At 39.1% G+C, this 15,131-nt stretch overlaps 1 protein-coding gene and 1 non-coding gene across 2 annotated transcripts; one reads left to right on the forward strand and one right to left on the reverse strand.

Annotated features, from left to right (window-relative positions):
- Positions 1–2,844: 2,844 nt before the first annotated feature.
- On the reverse strand, positions 2,845–14,773 carry LOC133235959 (chorionic somatomammotropin hormone 2-like). Its single transcript, XM_061397725.1, has 5 exons — positions 14,719–14,773; positions 7,565–7,749; positions 5,593–5,700; positions 3,662–3,841; positions 2,845–3,036 (listed from the first exon to the last, which is right to left on the reverse strand). Exons 1-5 carry the CDS (start codon positions 14,771–14,773, stop codon positions 2,845–2,847), a joined length of 720 nt encoding a protein of 239 aa, XP_061253709.1.
- Positions 10,067–10,173, forward strand: LOC133237105 (U6 spliceosomal RNA). The gene has a single exon (XR_009733136.1). It is a non-coding gene; the product is annotated as a U6 spliceosomal RNA (small nuclear RNA).
- Positions 14,774–15,131: the final 358 nt, after the last annotated feature.

Below are 15,131 nucleotides of genomic sequence, written 5' to 3' on the forward strand. Positions count from 1 at the left end.
TCCACATCTTATTCTTCTTCACGCTGCCATGCAATATAGCAGTTTGTGTGTTTATATCACCCTCTCCTTCTCCACAACTTGTGGCCCTGCTTTGGGAAAACAGAGATTTTTTTAAACCTCAGTTAAAGTCCTCATTGTATCCATGACATGTGACTTACTAATCTATAAGGTCAGTGAACTTCAAAAGTTCTTCATTTGTTTCCTTTCGGGAACCACTGCTGCTGTTCTTGATATAATAGGGCCATTTCTTCAAATGTAATCTTACATGGAAATCTGTAAAAGAGGGGAAAATCAACGTTTTCTGGATGGCAAGGGAGTGGTTGTTAAATCCTGTCCAAATATCTCTGCTTTGACGATTCCTGACTGACTCTGTTCAATATTGTCTGAAACCTACAGTATTCACTTTATATGTCACAGTCAAGCAAGGAGAGCACTCTGAATGTCACCACTTATGTGGTTAATCTAAAGTCCTAAATTTATGCTTGAAATAAATTTTATAAGAGACAAATACATGAGGATGTGTGTGGTCTATTGGTGTGTGTATATTTCCTCCAATTGCATTGTCCCCCTTATTGCCAACTTTTCCCTCTAATAAATACCATGCTCTGCTGGAAGTATTGAGACATTGAATGAAAGAAAGTTAAGCAAGTAACAAAATAGAATTAGATGTTTAGGGCAGTAAATGACTTAGAACGTGCTTACAGGTTTTTTCATGGAAAGGGAATATGAGATATTTGCTCTTAGGATATTAAAAAAAAAGCATATACATTTGGGTCCTTCAAAATAAAGTGTTCTAACAGCATTTCATCCTTCACTACCCAAGTCTTAGACTCACTTTCCCATTGCTGCTTTTCCTTCCTTCTGTCTTTCTCTGCTTCTCTCTTATTCATCCCCCTTTCCCTTCTACCTTTTTATTTCCCATTTTCTTTACCACGAATCACTGCTAAAGCCCTAAAGATGCTGCAAAACCAGCCTCTTCTTAGGAAGAGCCACTATCCCTCTAAGTGACTGACTTCTAGGTACTGACTTCTAGGAGAGCCAGTCAAGTGATTGGCCCTCATCCCAGGTTGTTTGGCGACTGTTAAACAAGCTGAGCATCCCTAATCCAGTCACATTGCTCCAGTCTCAGTAGAGACTCAGTCTATTTGGAGAATTTTATAATTCAGGGACCTACTAGGGCATGTTTGTAAGGCAAATAATTAATGGCAAGGATAATTACTCTAAAAGGAAGACAGAATGGTATCTCACTTTTCAGATAAATGTGTTTTTGAATCCAGCATTCTGATCTACTCAGTGTCTATGTGACCAGTTGGACAATTGTCCAGAGGCCTCAGGTGGGGACCAGATGCACACCAGTATTTCTGCCATTCACTTGATCAGAGTGTTTATTATACATGGGGTACCTGTGGGTCAGTTAATAGGCAGCTGACTTGGGCTGCTTAATTTTCTCCAGATGGTGCTTGCAGAGTGAGGGAAACAGAGAGGCTGTGGAGAATACTGCATTTGCAGCGCTGTGGTTGCAGAACATTTCCCCTGATTAAAAAGGAAACTATGAATTTGGGGATCCCCAACTTGTGAATGTCCTGGAAAATCACCAGGATACCTCTCAAGAGAAACACTTGTTAGTCAGGGGGAATTTAAGATCAGTCCGTCTGGACCAAGAGAAGGCTACAAGGGCTCAATGGAAGTCAGTGATGTCAAATTTTCCATCTCATTACCATCTACCCTGTTCCAACATGGCCCAAGGAATTAAGATCCAGAGTGGGAGAGAGAAAGTACCTTGCAGAAATGGACACATCTGCACTTCCTTGTAGGATCCCTGGGCCTCAGCAGGGGAGAGGGAGACATTGAATAGGCTGAATATGAGATGGAGCTGACACTTGACTGACGTGGACTTGTGAAACCCAGAGTAATAGAATGTATGGAATGGCTGCAAGGTGAGCAGGAAATGAGGATCAGTGGAGTGTGGGTGATGACAGCCACTGCAGGAGGATGAGCCAGTTCACCTATGTATCCGCTATGGTCTCAGTCTTTGTGTCCCCCAGAAATTTCATATGATGAAATCCTGATTCCCAGGGTTATGGTAACCCTAGGTGCAGTCTTTGTGAGGTGATGGAGTTGTAAGGATGGACCCTCTTCAATGAGATGAGTGCTTTTATATACAAGAGACACACAGTGCTCCCGAGCCCTCCCCCGTGTGAGGATACAGTAAGAAGTGTGTGACCAGAAAGGACCCTGCATGACCCCGCTGTGGAAATCCATTTCCATTGTTTTTAAGCCTGTGATATTTTGTTATAACATCTCAGAAGGACTAAGACAGCATCCTACCAATCTTTACACAGTTCAGTAAACCTCATGCTATTTACACAAAAATACAAAGCACTTATCTTGTCAGGTGTAACACTGTGATAGTTGGCTGAAAGTCGTGGCTGGGTTTCATAAAGAATCCTGAGAATTCAGTCTTCTTGGTAGCATGACCAGAACCATGAACAATTGTCTAATTCTTTGATTCTAATAACTTGACCCAGAATAATTGGCTGTGATTCTTACATAATCTCTTAATGGTCTTTTTTGTAATGCCAGCTTCTGCTATTTGTGACTTGTTTTAATAGGCGCTTCATTCTCTTAATTGTAGGGGTGGAATTTCTTTTGATTTACTCTTAAATGAAGATAAGAAATGTTAACAAATTGCCCTCTTAGATTTTGACATTTCTAAACCATCTGTGTTTATTTTTTAAGAGAAGACCCATTACAGAGCATGCATTAAAAAGCTGTAATTTCAAGTAGCCTGCTATGGGGTAGATTATTATGACCATCTCAGGGCTGGATGGGATGGATGTGGATTTAGCACTTTTTGCGGATTCGGCACGTCAGGATCTTGATGTACGTGTCAACTTTCCCTGAATCCCTGCGCAGGCAGTGGAACAGGTTATAAAATTCAGAAAGACGCCTATCTTCATCGCTGGACGTCAGGGATGGGAGTCCTGACCAGCTACTGCGAGCCTCGTGTATCGTCTTCAAGACTGAAACAATAACCTGAATACCCAAATGATAATGACTTCTTATGCGTTTTATTATTTGCTTATCTTTTTTTCTTCTAATTATCAAATAAAGATTTGGGGAAGACATATGAATATAAAACTCTCTAGATATGGATTTTGGAGCCAGCCTATGAGAAAACTATTAGAAATCTAAAAACTAGATATGGAACTCAAGTTTAGTTTTAACTTTCTCTTTTCTTCCTTTCCACTCTCATCCTTTGATTTGAGGAGAACAGAGAAAGCAGACAAGTGGAACTTCAATAGCAGATGTCCTGGGATACTTTAGAAAAATGCTGATCTTGAAAAGTCTGTTCTCTAGTACTATTACTCTTGAAAACATTACAACCACCAGTGCCCAGGAAGAGGCAAGCTGTTGGTGGAATATGTGCAATGCAGGGAAGGCTGCACAGGTCAAAAATCGCAGTGAAATTCTGATTCATTTACAGTAGAATCTATCACTCTGAATGTCTAGGCTCCTGGTTTATGTAGTAGCCATCTAGCATATAGAAGTCATGAATCTTTTTCTTACAAAATGAGATATTTCCAAACTCCTTATGCATTACAGTGGTCACCTCTTTCATTCATGAAAAAAGCAAGAAAGCCCTCTGCAGGATGCTCACCTTCCTGAATTGACTCTCTATGAATGCCTGAAGTTTCTCTGACATGTTCTCAATCTCCATGGCACTTGATACAACAGCCTCTGACAGATTTTTCATATTCCGAAGCCTCGGGACTAGATGATACAGAGGATTATTCCAGGAGTACAGTAACACGAGTGTCCACTTACTAAGGTCTTCATTCTAAGCAACCAGAAGAGACAGTCTCATAAAAATAATCATAATTCAATGGTTTTGGTAACATGATCTTTGCTCAGAGCAGCTGACCTAAAAAACTTTTGGTTATTCCTATGTGCATGCAGAGATTTTTGAAGGTAGTAAAATTTGTAAAGGATAAAATGTAAGCTATTAGTTCACACTTGGCTGAATTTTTAAACATCTAGGTTATTTTAGGAACTGATTCCTCTGATGTGTTCTAATTTATAACATAAAGAATTTTCTTTTTTCCTCTGAAATTCTACCACCGCTCAGTGAGTTCTTTTGTGTTTCTATATTTGTGTGAGAGAATCTAAGTATTTACGCAAGTCAGCATGTGCTGCAGTGCCTGACCCAGGAAAGAGGGATTCCACCTGTGCCCACATCATTGTCACCCAGTGATTCATTCGCATTAATGAATCAGATGAGTCCTTCGTATTGATTTTAGATCAGTAATTGCTTTATGATATTACAACAAAGAGACAAGGAAGAAGACATGACATTCCTAAACAGGCTTCTCTCCTCAGCTGATCCCACACTAGCACCCTGCTGATATCAGAAGAGTCTGTTTTGTTGACATGTGTCTGGGCAGAAAATGGCACAGCGTTGTTTTTAGTTATAGCATCAGGGGGATTCACAATGGAGGGTTCCCTGCTAGTTCACTACTTCTAGCAGAACTGAGCCTGAAAATCCCAGGGGCTGAAGATCTCTAGTTAATATGCTTGATTTCTTTACAGCCATGAACTGTTTTACTGGTAAAGAACAGAGAACTGAATAGGATTAAATATAAAAATGCACATAAAATGCTGAGTAAAATGTAACGCCATGTAGTAACTCTCAATAAACTTTAAATTTAAGCTTATTGAAAATCCCTCCTCTTCCTCTTTGTCCTTTTTACTTTACTTGTTCACCCTCATTATCAATGAGCTTAACAGGGAAAAAGAATGCTGGTATCATTAAGAAGGTTGTAGAGAGAGAAGATAGAATTTTATGGGGGGATGCATGTGGAAATACTTTAAATAATGTTAAGAAGAAGGATAATGCAGGAAATCAGAAAGGAGAGATTATAACAGTGAAAATTTGGAGTTGCCATAAATGATTGAGGCTTGATATGTAAACTATGTTGTCCTTTGAACAGAGGCAATTGTTGTGGCCATGAGAAGCAAAGCAATGTTTTTTAGGCCATTGTGGGAGAGACTTACAAATTCAGAATAAATGGTGACAGAGGAGTCATTGAGAATGACGAATGAAGGAGGTGTCAGAGAAGTAGAAGCAGAATCAGGAGAGCCTTGAAACAGATGCGAGGGCTCAGGTGGTGCACTATAGGATTCCCAAGTAGGAGTCACTGCTAACAGGGAGTACTCAAAACTGGGGTGTGTTTCTTACATATTCATGATTTTATATTTAAATATTGAATCATATTTTACACATGGAAGTTCCCATTCATTTCCTGTTTTCATACAGAATAATAGATGCAATCCTGTGTCTAATGCATGGGTTGAACTAAAGTTGTCTACATGGACAATTTATAGATCTGTTATTTATCTTGCTACTACAGATCTTTAGTCATCCCTTGATTTCACTCATGCTTCATCAGCTACATAATATAGTTTCTCTTCAATTGCTTACGGTTCCTCCACCTTTTCCTGCATGTACAGTTACCATAACCTCTAATAATCTGAAGGTAACCTACATACTGTCTGGTTTGACCCGGTGAAAAACCCAGGGGAAAGACTCACATTCATCTGGTGGGCTTTATCTCTTTCTTCGGGAGCATGGAAGGAATTGGTGTGGCAGCTGTTGGTGGCATTGATATGGTACAGTTTGCCCTGGGCATATTTTTCTTTCTGAAAGTGATCAGGCAGTTAGTTAGGGTTGTTGGGCATTCAGTAGATGAACCCATTACCAGAACACTAACATGTTTGATAGACGTGTATTTTTTTAACGGGGGCAGGCATCGCAAAATTTGAAAGTCATTCTTTTCCTACTTTTCTATACATTGTCTCTATAAAAATGATTTTACATATAACTCTTCTAAGTTTAACCTTTTCCCTTCTCTTTTTTATTATCTTTTTTTTAAACTATTTGAACCAAATATAGTACTTATGTACCAATATTTGGTACTTCCTAGGGATTGGTAGTCGTAAAGAATATTCCTGCCAATGCAGGACATATAACAAGACTCAGGTTTGATCCCTTGCAAGAGTGTACATCGGCATACTGCAGTATTCTTGCCTGGCCAATCCTATGAACAGAGGAGCCTGTTCGGCTATAGTCAGTAGGGTTGCCAAGAGTTGGACACAACTGAAGTGACTTAGAATGCATGCATGCACCTATATTTAACCATTTAAACTTTTGTTTACTTGGAAGATTTGGGGAAAAAATGGACAGTCAAAATGGAGAATGAAAGAAAACCTAGTGAGTAAAAAGAACTAGGTGAATTTAATAGAAAACCTTAGCACCACCTTTATTAGCTGTCTGCTCTACTGTGTGCTCCTTGATTGACCTAAAAGAATTAACACACAACTTTCAAGTACCTTCTTCAGAAAGAGAATAATTGTTTCCAATTGTAAACTCCCCTTCTATTGTAGCTGGAAACCTATTCACTGCAAATCTTAGAACAATAATTTGTAGCATTAAAAAAACTACAAAGTATTCATTTCTGTGACTGGGATTCAGCTTTGTTTAACATGTTCCATCCACCCAGTTCACTGCAGAGCAGTTCTCATTTATTGGCTATTTACTCTGAGCCTGGAGAAGAAAGCCCAGAGAGACACTGAAGGACCAGAAAATCAACACGCTTCCTTTCCCCCAGTCCCACCTGAAAGTGCTTTGTGTCAGGTAGTATTGTGGACTGAATCTGTGTTCTTCATGCATTAGAGCCCTAACTGCCAAAGTACTGTGTTTTGAGAAGGGTTCTGACTTTTGGGAATCCCATGGTCTATAGCCCACCAGATTCCTCTGTCCATGGGATTTCTCAGGCAAGAATACTGGAGTGCTTGCCGTTCCAGTCTCCAGGGAATCTTCCAGACCCAGAGATAGAACCCAAGTCTCTCACACTGCAGACAGATTCTTTATCATCTGAGCCACCAGCGAAGCCCATTAAGGTCAAATGAGCTCTTAAGGTGGAACACTGATCCAATAGGTTTAGCGTCTTCATGAAGCGAAACACCAGAGAATTCACTCTGTGTCTCTGTGTCTTTTCCTCTCTCTCTCTTCCCCCGCCCCACGCTTTTGGGAGGAGTCACAGAGAAGCCAGCCTGGGAAAAAAGAGTTCTTACCAGAACCTCACCTTGCTGGCACCCTGATCTGGGACTTCTATCCCCCAGAACTGTGAGGAAAGAAATTTCTGTTGTTTATTCCACTGAGTGTATTGTATTATTTTATGGCATTCCTAGCTGATAAATACCAAATCATTTATTTTGGAAATTTAAAAAAGAAAATGAATGAAAGGAAATTGAAAAAATTATTGCACTTCTTAGGAATCTTTGAGATTAAACAAAACTGATCCTTTCTTCTATTTCAACATCTTATGAACTGATGGCTTCTTTGACCTAGAGAGTGTGTTATTGCAGCCTTCTTGTTTAAAGGATAGTATAGCCCTGTTGGTTAGGGGAGGTTTCCTTCTGGGAGCCTGGTGGGCTGCAGTCCATGGGGTCGCAAGAGTCAGACACGGTTTAGCAACTAAACCACCACCACCGTAGTACTTACAAACTCACTGAACATTATTGCGGAAAGGTTATGGAATTCATGGGAGAGCCAGGCGGCATCAATATACAAGTCTGTAAGGGATTTCCGTAAGGAGACAAACACGTTAGGACCGCAGGATGGGCATGAGTTGCCTTGGCACAGGAGCAGATTAGACACGACCAGCAGCAGCAGCAGCAGGCAGGACCCTGTTTAAATAAAAACATGAGCCATTCTGAGATGATCTAGTCACTTGAAGTTATCAAACCCATCCTGTGGAGGGAAGCCTTTTCTTTCCCTGTTGCTCTGATCAGGAGTTCTTACTGTAGAAGCTGGGGTGGGGAAGAAGGAGCACCTTCAGTGTAAATTTAGATGGATGATGATATTTGCACAGATAGACAGTTGGAGAAGTAGGTTACTCCATGTATTTTTGAATTGCTCCCAGAAGTACTTCTCTGCTCTGCAAACATTTAGAACTTAATTCTGAGCAAAAAAAAAAAAAAAAAAAATTTCCAAGCCAGAGTGTTTAGGCCATTCTTTTAAGACAGTTTAATGTTGGTACTCTGCAGATTCTGTGTAGCGAGGCCCTCCAAGAGTTTGTGATTTTTTTACTCTACATTGACTAATGCTTGAATTTTAGACACTGAAATGACAAGAAAAGTCCAGTCGATCTGTGTGGTTTACCATCACGCTGGGGTAAGAGTAAGCATGTGACTGACTGATCACCACTATTGAGTACAGAGAGAATACTAAGAGAAAAAGATACTGTACCTTGGATCTGCTCACTCACCTTAGTAACCCCATGCATGCCTCTGATACTTTCACAAAAGCTTTAAAACATCTTAAAATTTGTGTTTCACAGGAACCCTGTGAGATAACCCTAATCTTCACTATGATCATCAAGTTATGTAAATGAAGATGCATTGACTTAAAGAGGGCAAGTAATTTTCCCCAGGTCCCATTATTAGCAGATGCAGGTCACTGGGAACCTATACAGTCATCGGTTCACTTCCTGATGTCACATCACACATGCCTGTGGCCCTCGGTCTGCATATGTGTAACCAGGACCACATCAGGAGCTGTGATGACTCTGCTTAAAGAGAAAAATATTTTGTCTTTGACTGCAAAACAGCAGTGACCCTAGAACATTGGTTTTATCCATTTGTTCTGCTCTGTCTATAAAGCACTCATTGTTAAAGTCTTTGACAGTTATCAGTGTGGGGGCCTGGTTCTCCTGGCTAGCCTTTCTTCTAGGCACCTTGGCAACTCTTCTACTCTTATCCATGTTTATTCTTCTCATTACATTTGTTTCTTCGAGAAAATAGCAAATAAATCTCCAAATGGTAACACAAGAATATTGCCTGGTCAGCACCCAAGACAATGTCATCGGCTCTGCAAACAAGGCCTTCCTCTTCCTGACTTTGACTTTTTAGGGCCAAATTTACACATCTGGTTGGGTGTACATCTTGAAAACCCATGGGGCTTAGTTTTTGAACCATCTCCAAACATCTACTCTTTGACAGTAGAACTAGACCTTCATGCTTCCATGATGTATTATAATATTTCAGAAATTATTCCTGGCCCTACCTTTGGCCAACATAAGCATAAATCATAGACTCTTGCAAGCATGATTTTAATATTACTTTTCCTGTCTGACCTTTATAAGTAAGCAGAATTTAAGACTGAAGTGAGCAAGAATTGAGTTTGGACAAGAGAACTGAAAAAATAGAGATTTTATCCTCCTGAATGAGATATGAACATGATTCTTTTTCCAACTAACCAGAAGAGTGATAATTTAATTAAGGATAAGATATCAGCATTTACTAGGTTTTCTCTGCTCTTAGTTTAAATGGGCATGGTATCTAAGAATAAAATGGTTGTTTAAAATTAGGTGATGAAAATAAAAGAAGTGGTCCTCAAAAAGGAGACATATAAGTTGGAGAAATTTGGGACTATCTCTCTCATCGACTAAAGAGCTTATTGTGACAGGCAACGAAGCTAACAGCTTATATAACAGAAATGTACTTGTGTGCATATATTTCTGTGCATGTATACATGTGCTATGCATAAATATATGCTAAATTCCTTCATGAAACTTTGGACCTTATAAAATTCGATTTTATAAGAGGTGGTAAATATAGCAGAATACCCTAATTCCTAATGTAATTGATCATCTGTTGGTAGATGACTAACTATATGATTTTTTTTTCTGTTAAATTGTGTTTTTAAATATTTTATCTCAAATACTTATTCTTTTATTTTTTTAATTTAAATTTATTTATTTTAATTGGAGGCTAATTACTGTACAATATTGTGTTGGTTCTGCTACACATCAACATGAATCCGCTACGGGCGAACACGTGTTCCCCATCCTGAACCCCTCTCCCACCTCCCTCCCTGTACCATCCCTCAGGGTCATCCCAGTGCACCAGCCCCAGGGATCCAGTATTGAACCAGGACTGGCGATTCTTTTCCTGTATGATATTGTACATGTTTCCATGACATTCCCACAATTGTTACTCGTGTATTTGCTTTGGTAGCACATATATTAAAAAATTGGAATAATACTGAGAAGATTAGCATGACCCCTGCCCAAGGATGACACACAAATTTGTGAAGCCTTCCATATTTTTCTGTAACAGCTTCGAGGGGTGGGACGGGAAGGATGGTGGCAAGGAGGTTCAAGAGCGGGGGACATAGGTGTACCTATGGCTGATTCATGCTGATGTTTGGCCGAAACCAGTACAGTATTGTAAAGCAATTCCCCTTCAATTAAACATCAAGAAATTCAATTATAAAAACTATAATTGGGAATCATATAACAGGTTCAGATATCCATTGTATGACTAAAGAGGATCTGACTATAAACTGATGATGTCAATTATCATTGGTTAGTGATTCATTAACATTATAGTTGAATGAGAAAAGTAAACAAACAAATACTGTTGTCTGTGATTCAGTGTCATAGCAAGCTATAATCCTTGTCTGCGTTCGCTTTTAGGTGGTGTAGTGCCCAAACTTTGAAACTGAGGCTATTTCCAGAAATGCACAGTTGTGAGTCCTGCCTAGGCTTTTGGTTCCTGATGCTGGAGGCTTCTGTTTGCTGGTCACTAAGGCCGAAATTTTCTCTGCTGAGAATTCTCTGGGTCTATCACGTGCACAAGTCTTTATATTTTGGTTTTCCAATTTGATTCTCTTATTCTTTTGATCACACTACCAAGTCCCTTTACGATTTATTTTCAGACTCTTTTGTGCTTTGATCTTTCTGATGCTCATTAGTGTATTTGCTTCCATGTCTACCTCTCTGAGTAGTTTTCAGCATCTACATAAACCCTACCCTATTCTCTTACTGTCTGGATTTTGACGTTTAGCATCAGCATATTTATGAACTTCATTTTCCTTCTGGTGCGGTTTCTGGTACACAGTTTAAGCTGGTTGGCTTACATCTGGCTTGTCCGTGTTGTCTCCAAACAATTAGAGAACTCTGCTTTCTTTCTAAGCAATACTATACCTCGATTTTTTTTTTACCTCGATTTGATACCATTACTAATTCTCTATGATTTCCCTTCATGCCTCATAAGCTTTGTCTTTCTCAATCTACTGTACCCTGAGTACTATGTGCTGTATGTTGTTATTACTATTTTAAATCAATATCCACTAGTATAACAGAGAATTAAAGGCAGTAAAATTGCAATAGTATTAGTAATAATACAGTCCCCAAAAATGTAATCCAGTAATGCTCCCAGTTTTAAATGACTTTCTATGCCTGTATTACTGAGGTCCCCTACTCATTTTTCCATACTAGGTGTTTCAATTTTGAAATAGAATGTAGAAAACAGTGGGGTGGAAAATTCTGAAAATCACCTTAGATTTTAGATGCCTCAAGATTAAGTATGTAATTATTAGTTTGTTATAGTTAATAAGGCTATTCACTATATATGTGAATATATATTCACATATATATGCTCAGTGTTCAGTGATTGCTATTAGGTAAAGGATGTATACTGTGAACTGCATCACCAAACAGGTGATTGGAGATAAAGAAAGCAATGCCAGGAAGTCACAGGATTTTGTTCTGGAAGGAAAAACTTACAGGGTCTGTCATCTACAGTCTACTTTTCAGAGTTTTCAAAACACTTACTCTTCCTTTGCTCATTTAATAATTTGGGTTGTTTGATTTCTTTTCATACTGAGTTGCATAAGTCTCTTATATATACTTGGATACAAAGCCCTTATCAAATATGTAGTTTGCAAATATTTTTTTTTCATTCCATAGGTTGTCATTTCATTTTACTGATGGCTTCTTTTACTATGCAGAAGGTTTTGAGTTTTAGTGATCTCACTAGTTTATTTTTGCAGTTCTTGCCTTTGCTTTTGATGACTGAGTTGTTTGAGCTGCTTGTATTTTGGAAAGCAATCTTCTATCAGTTGCTTTATTTGCTATTATCTTCTTCCATTCTTACCAAAAGACACAGACTGGCTGAATGGATACAAAAACAAGACCCATATATATGCTGTCTACAAGAAAACCACTTCAGTCCTAGAAACACATACAGACTGAAAGTGAGTGGATGGAAAAAGATATTCCATGCAAATGGAAATCAAAAGAAAGCCGGATTGGCAATTCTCGTATCAGAAAAAATAAGCCTTAAAATCAAAACTATTATAAGAAATAAAGAAGGACACTAGCAAATGATCAAGGGATCAGTCCAAGAAAAAGACATAACAATTTTAACTATTTATGTACCCTACATAAGAGCACCTCAATACATAAGGTAAACACTAACTGACAAAAAAGGAGAAATTGATCGTAACACAATAATAGTAGGCATGATAACACCGCACCTATACCAGTGGACAGATTATCAGAACAGAAAGTTAATAAGGAAACATAAGCCTAAAAGATATATTAGAGCAAACAGACCTAAGTAATATCTTCAACACATTCCATCCAAATGCAGAAGAATACACTTTCTTCTCAAGTGCACATGAAACATTCTCCTCATTTGGGTCCTAAATCAAACTTCAATAAATTTAAGGAAATTGAATTGTATCAAGAATTTTCTCTGACCACAACACTATGATACTGCTATTGCTACTGCTTCTAAGTAGCTTCAGTCGTGTCCGACTCTGTGGGAGCCCATAGACACAGCCCACCAGGCTCCCCGTCCCTGGGATTCCCCAGGCAAGAACACTGGAGTGGGTTGCCATTTCCTTCTCCAATACATGAAAGTGCAAAATGAAAGTGAAGTCGCTCAGTTGTGTCTGACTCTTTGCGACACCATGGACTCTAGCCTACCAGGTCCTACATCCACGGGATTTTCAAGGCAAGAGCACTATGATACGAGATATCAATTATAGGGAAAAAACACTTTAAAGAGCACAAACACATGGTGATTAAACAACACATTTCTAAATAATGAGCAGTTTACTGAAGAAATAAGGGGAATCAACACATTCCTAGAAACAAAGAACAATGAAAACAAGATGATCAAAAACCTAGAGGATACAACAAAAGCAGTTCTAAGAGGAAAGTTTATAGTAATACAAATCCGACCTCAAGAAACACATTATAGACAACCTAACTTTACGTATTTTTAACTCTTTTTAAATTTCTCTTATCAATGTCTTAAAGGTTTTGCATAAAAACTTTCAGCACCTTGCTTGTATATTTCTAAGTGTTTTATCTTTTGTTGATGCAACAGCAAATGGGATTGTTTGCTTATTCCACTTTCTGATAGCTTGTTGTTGATATATAGGTAGACAACTGAGTTTCGTATATTGGAATATAGTAAACATAATGTATGCTCCATCTTTAAAGAATAGACATTTTCCCACAAATAAGACATATAGATGATCAAGAGGTATATGACAAGATGCTCAGTATTACTAGTAATCAAAAGAAATGCAGATCAAAAGCCCAAGGGATATCTCCTCATACCTGTTTGAAAGGCTAGTACCAAAAATGTAAGAAATGACAAATGTTATTGAGGCTGAGGAGAAAAAGGAGTGCTTATGCACTGTTGGTAGGGATGTATACCGGTGCAACTCCCATGAACACATACTGTGGAGGTTATTCAAGAAATTTAAAAGAGAACATTTATGTGATCCATTATCCCACTTCTGGATATATAGTAAAAGCAAATGAAGTCATTGTCTCAAAGAGAGATCTGTATTCCCATGTTCATTGCAGCATTATTCACAGTAGCCTTGTTATAGAAACAACAATCTTTCAACAGGTGAATGGATTAAAACAATGTGATGTGACATATATAGGTAAATATTATTTAGCCATTAGAATTAGAAAGAAATCATTCCCTTTGTGGCAACATGGATGAAACTGGAGGGCATTACACTAAGTAAACTAAAGTCAGAGAAAGACAAATACCATAGGATCTCAACTATAAGGAATTTCCAAAAAAAAAAAAAAGGAACTCAGAGTAGAAAAATGATTGCCAAAGACTGGAGGGTAGGAAAATTTGGAGAGATTTTTAAAGTTTACATATTTTCACGTATAAAAAATTATTAAGGTGAGGATCTAAGTTTGAGCTTCATGATCTAATCATGACATTGAACAAGCTCTGGGAGTCGGGGATGTACAGGGAAGCGTGGCGTGCTGCAGTCTCTGGGGACAAACAGAGTGAGACATCACTGAATGACTGACTGAACTGAAGAGTGGAACTTACCTGTGTTCTCCTCAAAAAGCAAAAGTTAAATATGTGTGGTGATGGCAATGTTACTTAATAGAAAGGGAAACTCGTTTCTAATCCATGCACAAATGGGGTGGACAAGATGACGGAGGGGTAGGTGGAAGTGGGGTACACCTCTCTCCACTGATGCATCAAGAATGTCTAAAGACGCAGCAGTTCTCACAGAAGACCAGGTGAATCCTGGCAGGACTCCCTGACTACTGAGAAGGCACATCCGGATCCACACAGAACTTGGTAGGACAAAGGAAAGAAGGGACAAGGAGGAAGGGGAAAGAAGGAGGAGAGCAAGTGGGACCAGCCTGAACCTGGGGATAAGGGAGCTGAAGCGCAGGGGAGAGATCCCCACATCCGTGCCATCCACTGGAACGGGGGAGGCATTTGAAGCAGTTGGGGAGTGAACTCACTACTCTGTGACAGTCTGAATGGATTGAGAACCACATAGACAAGCCATGCTGCAGACTTTCATACCTCGGACAGGGTTGTAAGTCCACTGGTGTCCATGGAAGTTGGGAGCTGGAGCCATGGGGATTGAGGAATGATCCCAGGGTGAGGACTCCTGTTGACCGTGGGGAGTCAGCCAGATGGGATGGGGTGGAGGAAATGTGCTGCGTGGAATGCTTTAAGGAAAGCCAGGAGGCCATAAAAGTAGGGTTCAACTGCCTGTGGATTAGAGCTATCTCTTTCTCCATGCTGGTACCTGTAGGTTGAGCAATAAAGACTTCAGTGAGGGTGGTCCTTGAGTGCCTGATGCACTAATCAATGAAGAACTTGGAATGTCTACATACCTGACCCCACACTATTCTCTGTCTAAATTTTGGGTTTTAGCATCATAATGTTTTTATGAACTTAAATTTCTTCTGGTAGAGTTTCTGGTTTACAAA

The sequence above is a fragment of the Bos javanicus genome, chromosome 23 (assembly GCF_032452875.1).
Source record: "Bos javanicus breed banteng chromosome 23, ARS-OSU_banteng_1.0, whole genome shotgun sequence".
Lineage (NCBI taxonomy): Eukaryota > Metazoa > Chordata > Mammalia > Artiodactyla > Bovidae > Bos > Bos javanicus.

Coding starts and splice junctions, on each gene's coding strand:
- LOC133235959 (XM_061397725.1), bottom strand. CDS start 14,773: ATGGCTCCAGCTCCCAACTTCCATGGACACCAGTGGACTTACAACCCT. Junction 7,750..14,718: donor GACTTACAACCCTGTCCGAG/GTATGAAAGTCT, acceptor TTATTTAAACAG/GGTCCTGCCTGCTGCTGCTG. Junction 3,037..3,661: donor TAGAGAGTCAATTCAGGAAG/GTGAGCATCCTG, acceptor TTGGGTATTCAG/GTTATTGTTTCAGTCTTGAA.